Source organism: Benincasa hispida, unplaced genomic scaffold (assembly GCF_009727055.1).
Source record: "Benincasa hispida cultivar B227 unplaced genomic scaffold, ASM972705v1 Contig587, whole genome shotgun sequence".
In the NCBI taxonomy this organism is placed as follows: Eukaryota; Viridiplantae; Streptophyta; class Magnoliopsida; order Cucurbitales; family Cucurbitaceae; genus Benincasa; species Benincasa hispida.
In genome coordinates, this window is record NW_024064949.1 from 288664 (window position 1) to 299601 (window position 10938).

General features: G+C 36.5%; 1 protein-coding gene across 1 annotated transcript; it reads left to right on the forward strand.

Moving 5' to 3' along the window:
- Window positions 1-1512: 1512 nt before the first annotated feature.
- LOC120069762 lies at window positions 1513-5415 on the forward strand. Its single transcript, XM_039021557.1, has 3 exons — window positions 1513-1736; window positions 1850-1987; window positions 5094-5415. Exons 1-3 carry the CDS (start codon window positions 1646-1648, stop codon window positions 5108-5110), a joined length of 246 nt encoding a protein of 81 aa, XP_038877485.1. The 5' UTR covers window positions 1513-1645; the 3' UTR covers window positions 5111-5415.
- Window positions 5416-10938: the final 5523 nt, after the last annotated feature.

The following is a 10938-nucleotide window of genomic DNA, read 5'->3' on the forward strand; positions in this document are numbered from 1 at the left end:
GTAAATTAGGTTAAGGAAATGATTAAGTTTAGCTAAAGCATGTTCGACGACATCTTCACCTGTGAGAGCAGAAGTGAAGATGTTATTCCACCTATCGAGAGAATGTTGGAAGAATGCGTTAACTAAAGCGAGAAATACTTCTAGAGATGGAAGCAACCTTGCATTCATCACGTTCATCTCTGTTTCACCATAGAGATTTGGGAACACGGCCAATCACCGAGAGGTGTACGCCAAGGGAAAGCGGAACCTTAGTTGCATCTTTAACGCAATTAACAAACTTGCGATGTTTTTACTGTGTACTCTTTCTCTTTCTAATTCATCCATAAAGACTTGTCATCGCATACCAAGAATCTTCGTACAACTTCACAGTCAGTCTCGACCTCAGTATCATGTATCATGTAACTTGTATCTTGGATCATCTTAGTTTAGGATTTTACTTATTAACGCAATTTTATTTCATCACAATTTATATTCTTGTATAAACCCAATTCTTTATTCATTGATAAAAACCGGTCGCATGTATTACAAAAGTAACGCATTAACGAAAATAATCCATGTGTTCGACCTCGGATTATTCTGAGAAACTTGCGTTGGAATTATACTTGATTTCAGCGCAAGGAAACTTGTGACATGCATTACTCCATCGCATACTACGAGCATATGATTAACAGTGCATATATTTAGACGTAGTATCGCATAAAAATTGTCTTTGACATGGACTTGTTCATTCATTCATATTCATCATTATCCATATGCTTAAAGATATAAAAACAACGTGTCAGTTCACAAGAAGATTTGGAGAAGACTTGCAGCTGAATTCGAGATTAAATAGGTTCTACAAAGGTATGACTTAAAACCCTCTTATTATTGTATGAGCATGCTTTATTTACAGTTGAAATTAATGAATTAGAATGCTTATTGATCCTTGTTACTTCTATTGCATGCTGATATACTCTTTCAAGGGGTTGCTAGAGGTTGGTTGATGGTAGTTGGAGTTGGCCAGCGGCGACCAGAGGTTGGCCGACAACAGTCATCGAGGTGGCGACCGGAGGTTGGTCGACGACGATCACCGAGGTGGCGGCCAGAGTTGGCCGACGACGTTTATCGAAGGGTGGCGACTAGAGTTTGCCAACAACGATCACTAGAGGGTGGCGACCGGAGTTAGTTGACAATGGTTGTCGAAGGTGGTGTCCAAAGGTTGACTGATGTACTTCCTAGATTAAATTAGAAAAAAAAAAGTAACCCATGTTTTTTAATAGTGTTTACTATTCAAAAACATGAGAAAAGATGTAAAAAGTTAAAACTTCCTAGATCTTTGCTTCAAAAGTGTTAGGCTTAGGATGCCTAATCCATTTAATTCCAAGAAATAAATACCCCTAAATGTCATGTTTTAAAAAAGTGGCCCAAGTCTGGGTCATATTTTTGACAAATTCCCAATTTTCCCACGTTCTCCGCTGTAAAAAAAGAAAAAGAAGAAAACGGAAGAAAAAAAACATCTTGAGCTGATAAATTTGATAATTTGGGCGTACAAAAATAGTGAAGGGTTGAAGGTGTCACCAAATTACGAAGTGGTGAAGTAAGAGTGAAGGGAGGGAGATCGCGGTTCCGGCTAAACACCAGATTATCGATTCGCTGACATTAAAACATGGCATGGAGTGCGACGATGATCGGAGCCCTTCTGGGCCTCGGCACACAGATGTACTCCAATGCTCTCCGTAAACTCCCTTACATGCGCCGTACGTTCCTCTCTAACAACAAAACCCTAATCTTTTCATTTCCCGATCAGACTTCTCATAACACTTCCCTTGTTTCTTATTTCTATCATCGATTCCATCTCCTAATTTTGCAGATCCTTGGGAGCACTTGGTTGGAATGGGACTGGGAGTCGTGTTCGTCAATCAGCTGGTCAAATGGGACGCTAAGCTCCAGGAGGACCTTGACAAGATGCTCGATAAGGCCAAAGCGGCCAACGAGCGACGCTACTTTGGTATTTGTCTTCTTCTCTGATCTTATTTCCTCTATGTTCCTCTTATACCATTGGCATTATTTTTTTACCATTGCAAATTTTGATTCCCGCTCTTACTCTTTTATCAAGTCCATCGAGTCGCGATCGGTACTTATACCTAACAAATGTCGTCTCCTTTCTTTCTTTTTTTTTTTTTTTTTTTTTTGTGTGACTTCACACCTTATGTCGTGCGAGGTTGTACGGTTTGGCCAATGTTCTATAACTTTTGAAGGATCAGAAGAAGATAATCGTCTGCACTTGTATTGGAATATGTTGGACCAATGGCTTGTTAATTCCGTGTTAGACCACATTTACATGGAAAATATTGAGTTATTAGGTTATGTAATGTTAAGAGAGGAAAGAGTGGCATTTTTAAATGAAGAAATTACAAGAAGTGAAATCAGAAAAGAAGAGATTAGGGAGATCTGATATTTCCCCAGTCAAGGTGCATGTAGGAGACACCCCCCACTGCAATTAATGAGATAGAGTGATTAGTTTAGGTACACTGTACACAAGTCCCTATGTAGAGCATTTCAATTAGAGATCATATTAAGTTATCACGTCATGTCGTTCCTTTCTTGCCAAAGAGACCGCAGGGAGGGAATTTTATGATATTTTGGATTCTTTCCTAACGTAGACTAGTTGGAAGACAAACAGTTTTGAAAAAAATGATTCCATTAATGCATTATGCTCTTTTCAACCATCTTATATACGCTGCCTTAAGAAACAATGTAAAGGCTAAAACACTAAACGATTAAATGGTTAGTGCTTGGTAACTTACAAATCACAGTTGGACCAAATTTAGATGGTTAACAAAGAAAAAGAGCTAAAGGCCAATGACAGTGTGCGCTGTATCAAACTCCCTCATGTAGGAAGATGAAACTCACCCTCGAGTTAAGCAAATGGGGTGAAGGAATTAAAGAAAAATATTCAGAAATGTTAGCGACCTCTTGATGTAATGCTGCCACCCTCTCGGCTATAGTCTCCGCTTCTTGGCTGAAATCAACAAAATTTGCCTATAACCATATGAAGAACTAGAATATTGGGAAGTCACTGCTCAAACATTGAATGAGATTCCCTGAAATCCAACTGGTCACTTAGTTTGATTGTCTATCTGAGGATGATTGGTTGTACTAAATCAAGCTTGTATGCAACATCTTCCCCTGTGTCTTCCAAAAATAGCTAAGGAACTTAACATCCCTATTAGAGACAATAGACTATGGAATCCCATCTAATCGAACAATTTCCTTTAAAAAGTGGAAATTTGATTTGTAGAAACTCCTATTCCAAGTGGCAAAGTGGGCTTGGCTCAGTGGTATTGGCATGACCTCAATGGCTAGAGGTGGGAGGTTCAATCCCCCATTCTGCAATTGTTGTACTCAAAAAAAAAAAAAAAAGAAAGAAACTCCTATTCCAAGTCCAGAAGCATCCACGACCACTTCACAGGGCAGGAGAGAGAGAAGTTTGGTAAGGCCAGGATGGGCTTTGTATTAACTTCTCCTTTAGTACCGGAAAGCTGTTTGTTTGTGCTCGTTGCCAATTGAACTTTTCCTTCTTTGAACATTATGTCATTGTAGCTGCAAGAGAATTGAAATTTTGGATGAAATTCCTATAAAAAGAAGAGGTCAAGGAACAACGGACTAAGCTAAATCTTTCATGGAGGATATTCCAGCTTTTGATTGCCAAGGCACAATAAATAAACATGATGAGGGGGCAGTAGACCAGAGAAAGAATGCAGTAGACCAGAGAGATGTGACCTGTCATTAGTGTTTAGCCTTTGCCAAGCAGTAGAACAGAGAAAGAAGGCGATCTCTCTGTGATGTTTCTTCACTTCTGGCCTGATTACCGAGATGGTTTTCTAACTTATAGCAATTACCAACTCTTGATGATATATTCCATTCTAATTAATGGGCTGATTTGGTGTTGGAAGTGAGGTTGGGTAGTTATTTAAGCCAAATTAGATGTTGACTAAAATTGTTAGTTAGCTTTTCAGTTAGTACTCTAGTATGAACTTTAGCTTTCAACTTGTGTTTGACAGATTCGTATTCAATAAAATTATCTTGTTTGGTTTTACCCTAATTGAAGCAGAAAGCGAAAATTTTATGGGAGGACCATAGATTCTCCATATTCTGAAATCTGAACTGAATAGTTTTCTTTCTGCTTAAAGAAAACTCGCTTCAGCTCATGGTAAAAACAACCGTTTTCTCCAAATCTGTCAGAACAAATGAATTCTTGCAAGATGAAAGTCACACAAACAATGGTATAAAGTTACAAAATAGAGGCAGAGAGCCAAGCTCCAAAGCTAGGAAGATTATAAAAGATTCTTCCAGTTGGTATGAAGATGACAAAAGTTGCAACTGTTGATGTACGTACATAATTTCCACAGTGAAAGGGTGACATTAATTGCATTGTGAAGAAAGTTATTCATGGACCTTTCTAAACCGTTGAAGGTCCTATTATTTCTATCTAGACAGATTCTAGAATTAGATCTCATCAATTTTAGCCAAAGAGTCTTATTTTCCTTTTTGAAAGGATAACAAAGCAAAAAAGACTTAAAAAGGGGCCTTTGACACTCATTGGGAAGAAAAACCCGTTTGTAAAGGGGGCAATTGAGAAAAAACATGGCCCAGTTCACAAGAGGTTCATTTTCAAATAGTAGTGGGAAGGTGAAAGGGCCTTGTATGGCTCCTTGACGTAAGCGTAACCTCCCGATTGTTAGCACTTCCATAGTTGAGTTCCCAAAGAGTTTTACCTTTCTTAGGTGTCTACCATGCCACATTTCTTTTTATAAGGTGGGTGTAATGGTCCATGGATGTGCCTTGTCTCACCACAGGGCTTATGATAGTGAAGAGTTTTACCTTTCATAGGTGTTTATAGTCTTCAAACTATGTTCGAGTCATGGTCATATTTTCTGACCCTTTCTTACCCGTCTCAGGGTTGCAATGTGGTTATCTTATTTTATCATTTGCTGCTGAGGATAGGATGCCAGTTTATCTGCCCTTTTTTTTGTGCACATTCTATCGTTCGAATTTGGCAATTTTATGAGCATTTTCTGTATGCTTATGAGGTAAAATTGTTTCCATTGCAGATGATGACGATGATTGATTGGAAATCCCCCTAATGCATTGTGGCTTTTTTATATGAGGTCATCTGTGTTCTTTGTTTTTTTTTTTTAATTTTTTTTTTTTAAAAAATAGAAGTCACCCATGTTTAAAGAGACTGAGGTCTTGTTGAGCCTATCTGTCAATTATTGACACACTGTTCTGAAATATTTTGACATTCCAAGTTTTTGTTGGCTGTTCCTTTGTTTCTGCTGCGCAGCAACTTAATACGAAGGGTAATGTTTGAGATCTGTAATAATAAGGGATTGCCATTTGTGTAATAACATGCGCCGCTACTCTCTCATCAAATTTTAACTTTATGCCTCTGACAATCAGGTAAGCCTATATCCATGGCAAATGAAAGTTTTAGATTTTCTTTTTTTCTTTTTGCTTTATGCATTTATCGGTTGGGGGATGTAATTCTAAGTAGAAAATGTGTATCAGTCCACTGGGAATGCAACCTCTGCCATGGTTTGTCTAGTTTCTTTTCCACCTAAAATTTCAGGTGGAGTAATCTTCATAACTTTAGCTAGAAAAAAACGACTTTATAGATGCAGAATATTGAGAATTTAATGTTTTTGAGTGCATTTCAAATAGGAAGGATAATGAAATGGAAACATATGGATCCATGTAATTAGGGGTCGAGGGCCAAGGGGAATAGAGCCATTCCAATAAATTTTGGGGCTCACCGTCCTCTTCAGAACCACTTTCCTACCTACCTCACTACAATTTTAGAGGAGTTTTGCATCAATATTCCATGGAAAGATTTATTTTGGCAATGCTAATTGTTTCATCTTCCTCCACATAAGTGCCAACTGCCAAGTGTTTTAACATTACATAAGACATTTATTGACTTCGCCCCCCTTCTTAAAAAGAAGGTAGAATTTATCCACCATGGCACAATTACAAATTGACCATGTCAATGAGAAATGGTTTAATCAAAAAATAAAAATATTAAATTAAAAAATGGAAGAGAGTTTTCTCCTAAAGCTCTCTCCTTTTCAAGTGTCAGCATAACTATGGCTCCATGAAAAGAATTTCAATTACTGGTAAAGAAACAAGAATAATGCGTATTGTTTGACCTCCGCTATTTTAAGTGTAAAAGATACTTAAAAAGAATGACTAGAGTCTAGAGAATAAAATTGTTGTTCTTTTTTTAAAAGAAAAAAAGAAAAAAACAAAAAAAAATCATTTTATTTTCTCTCTTTTGATAAAGACAATGTAAAATATACATTTCTTTGAGGGTTTGAACAATTCAATTTTTTTCAAAATGGTTTATTTTAAAACTAAACACTTGAAGAGTCAAATTAAACGTACAATCATATCTAAGGGGGATATTTGGCTCTCCAACTTGAAGTTGATTAATAGGTCACTCCATGTTTGGGGTTTTAAATAAATAGCGGTATTTACAACTATTTATAATATATAATTATCTACAGTATTTATTATTTCAAATCTCCCTTTGTTATAGTATTTATTATTTTCTACCTAAGTTAAAATAGTTTGCATTCCAGATAGAAACTATTATAATCTAGACTAAAATAGTCTGCACTCCAAGCACAAATTATTATAACTAGTAACTATAATAACTAGCTCAATGCTCGAATGTCTCGTGAAAGTATCTTCATCTATAAATTTTATGTTTTGTAATCTATTGTCTAGTTTAAAAAAATCAAGTAAAATTTTAGAAACTAGAAAAATTGTTTTAAAAAAATTGTTTTTGTTTCTAGGATGAGATTGGGAATTCAAGCATTTTCTTTTTAAGAAAGATAAAAACTGTAATTAAAAATTTGAAAAGAAACTAGCATAAATAATAAAAACAGAAAACTAGAAAAATCAATAGTTTATGTTTGATATAATCGGCTGTGCAAATGAATTATATAAAAAGGGATAAGGGACAACATAAATGGATGATGATCCTTGCCTCCTTGCAGCCCATACACTGAACAGAAAAATTTGGTGCAGCCCATATTGACATGTGATAATTTGTTTTAATTTTTAAAAAGTTGGCTAATTTTTTGTTTGTATAAATATTTGGACTGTGGGATTAAGCTACACCTAATCATTGTTTTATATTAAAATGTTGCGTAAACAAGATCCAGTGCAATACTTTTTGGAGGTTATCATTGTTATCATGTTTTTTGCAAACACGAGTACAACCTTGCTTCTTGATGGATTGTGGTAAATTTAAAGTTAAAAACTCAAAATATCACAAATTAAAATTCTATGTTAAATTACTGTTTGACCAAAAAATTTAAGATAATGGATAGTGTTACATTTAATTATATTAACACACTCTAACTCACTTCAATTACGTGGAATAATGAATATAGGCTATGTAAAGGTGGGGGATTGGTTCGAATGTCAAAAGTTTAATATTTAAAAACATGGCTGATGAATCCATGCTACCCTTATTTCTGGTTTTGGTTTGTCTCATGTGTGAGACCACTAGTCCAGCTGCCCCCAAAATTAGGACAAACAAGTCCTCATTTCCAACGCCTTCCACTTTGGTGCATCGCCATTTGCCATCAACATAACTTAAATGCCTGCAAACGTCAAGGTACCAAGTGGCCCAAACCCCATTTCAAATAATAGATAACATTATCTGCAATCACCTTAATTCAAATTAATCCTTGTTTTCTGATATAAGAATCTGAAATGTAACAATGAAAAGGAAAAAACCAAAAAGGAAGCCTCAAGCCATGTCGATAAACGATCAATCCACAGACCACTGACCACAACACAAGCCAAGACCCAATTCCCATTTACCAAAATACCCCCACTTCTTGAGAAGCCAAGGTTGAGAAAAAGAACTGTGAACGAATAGAGTAAGATCGCAACTAAAATTGATTGAGAATAATAATAATGAAGAAAAAGAAGGGAGAGAATAACACAGTAATTTTATGTGAAAAATCTCTAAACAAATTAGGGTAAAAACCACGGACAAGGATAGAAGAATTCCACAATATAAAATAGGAGTTGTAAACTTTCTTGCTTATAGAGGAACACCAAACTCTCCTACAAGAAAAAACTCTCTATTTTATCTCACTCACTTGTTTGAGATTTTGGGATGGTTTGACAATCATAGGTCCTCGCTTATTTATAGTCCAAAGTTATTTTGCCATCAAACAAATCCAATGGCTCCAATTTGTTCTTGATAGATGTAAAGGATCCAATCTCTCCAATTGTCTTAGAGGGATGTGAAAGATCTACGAGCCACAAATTTGTCTTGGACAAAGTGTAAGATCTAATGACCCAAAATCATCTTCTGAGAAACTTCTTGAATAATAAGGATTTTTCTTGATAATTATCCAATAATCTCCCACTGGGAGATTTGGTTAAGAATCAATCACATCTCCACATAATTCTTTCTACCTTGCCATCTTCATGTTGCTTATATTTTTGCTAGGCCATTCGAGGATCGACACCAATTGAACTTGTCAGCATTGACGACCTTTGTCAAGTAATCTGCTAGGTTTTCTTTTGTATGAATTTTATGCATATCCACTATTCCTTCATTTTCTCACGAACAAAGTGGTACTGCACTTGAATGTGTTTGGACTTGGCATGGAAAATTAGATTCCTTACAAGATACAAGATGCATTGACTGTCACAAAACAGAGAAATTTTCTCATGTTCATGCTTGAGCACCTCCAATAGCATTTTTAACCATACCGCTTCATTAGTTTGTGTAGCTGCAACATATTCTACCTCTGTTGTTGACGTAGCCACAACTAGTTGTAGTTTGGAAACCCAACTTACAACTCCGCTCAAGAATGAAAACATATCTGGTGGTGGATTTGCTTATCAAAATCACCTACAAAATTTGAGTCAACATATCCTCTAGCAGTAAATCTTGATCCTCCATAACACAAAGTAATATCTATGGACCCTTTAATGTATCTAAGGGTCCCTTTAACAGCAATCCAATGCTCTCGACTAGGATTCGCAATATACCGACTAACAACTTCCACTGCATGTGCAATGTTTGATATGGTACCAATCATGGCGAACATTAAACTTTCCACTGCTGATGGATACGGTGTTCAAGAAATTTCCATCTGCTCTGCTTCATTGCTAGAGCTCATACTAGAGGATATCTTGAAATCATTAGGAAGAGGGGTAGAAATTGGCTTACAATCTTGCATGTTGAAGCGTCGCAAGACCTTCTTCAAATAATTTTTCTGAGATAGTCAAATCTTCCTATTATTTCTGTCTCGATGAATTTGCATCCTCGAAATCTTGTTTGCTGGTCCCAAGTCATTCATTTCAAAATCTCTAACCAAATGAGCTTCAATTCTTTGATACTGATTTTTGTTGGGGCTTGATACCAACATGTCATCAACATATAATGGCAAGACAATGAAGATTTTTTTCCCAAACCTTTTCAAATATGCACAAGGGTCTGCGTTAAGTCTATTGTATCCAAGGCTCACAATGAAGGAACTAAATCTCTTGTACCAACACCTCGGTGCCTTTTTGAGACTATATAGAAATTTGTTTAACCTGCAAACCAAGTTATCTTTTCCTTTTACTTCAAAACCTTCTAGTTAGAACATATAGATTTCTTCTTCAAGATCTCCATAAAGACATGCACACTTAACATTTAACTGCTCCAAGTGTAAATGAAATATAGCACATATTGCCAGGATTATTTTAACAGTAGTAAGTCGAACTACTGGAGAAAAGATCTCATTGAAGTCAATACCTTCTTTCCGAGCATATCCCTTTACCACCAATCTTGCATGATACCGCTCCACTTGGTTGTCATTGCCGCGCTTGATCTTATACACCCATTTGTTGCCAATGGGCTTTCTCCTTTGTGGTAACGTTACAAATTCCCAAGTCTTGTTCTTATGAAAAGCTTCTATTTCTTCTTGTATTGCTATCATCCACTGAGCAACATCTAAACTAATCATTGCCTCTTGAAGAGTTACTGGCTCTCCATCCTTGGTTAGATGACAATAGCAACATTGCTCTCTATAATATACTCAGATTACCAACCTGGTGGCTTTGTTATCCACCGGATCAACAAATTTCTGGTACTTGTGACTCAACTGGTTCTTGGATCCAGTGCAATGATTCAGCTTCAGAAGAGTACTCTACATATTCTTTCTCCACATGTACTGTTGCAATCTCTAAGCTTTCATTTACAGTATTATCATCTGCTACTTGTTTCTTATTTTCCATAAATATCACATCCCTACTGATGATAATCTTGTGGGCAGTGGATCCCACAGGCGATACCCCTTCAAACCATCAGCATACCTCAAGAATAAGCATCTCCTAGTTTTTGGATCCAGCTTTCTAGTTTCTTAGGCATTGTACATTATGTACATCAGACTTACGAATGTACGGAAGTTCGAATAATCGGTCAACTTGCCAGTCCAAATCTACATTGGTGTCTTCAACTCGATTGAAATTGATGGAGCACGGTTCACTACATAACAGATAGTATCCACTACTTATGCCCATAAAGTTTTCTCTAAGCCTACAGTTCCCAACATTACTCTTGTTCTTTCTAACAAGGTTCTGTTCATCCGCTCAGCCACTCCACTTTGCTGAGAAGTGTAAGCAGTAGTGAGCCGCCTTTTAATGCCTTCTTGATTGCAAAGTTCCGCAAACTCGTTGCTTGTATATTTTCCTCCATTATCTATCTGCAAACACTTAATCTTCTTACCAGATTGAAGTTCCACTTGCGCTTTGAATACTTTGAAGATCAAACACACAATTTCCTTCTTCTTGATGGGATACACCTAACACCTTCTGGAGTAATCATCTATAAAGGACATAAAGTACCTTTCTCCTCCTAGAGATGTAAATGTTGCTTGC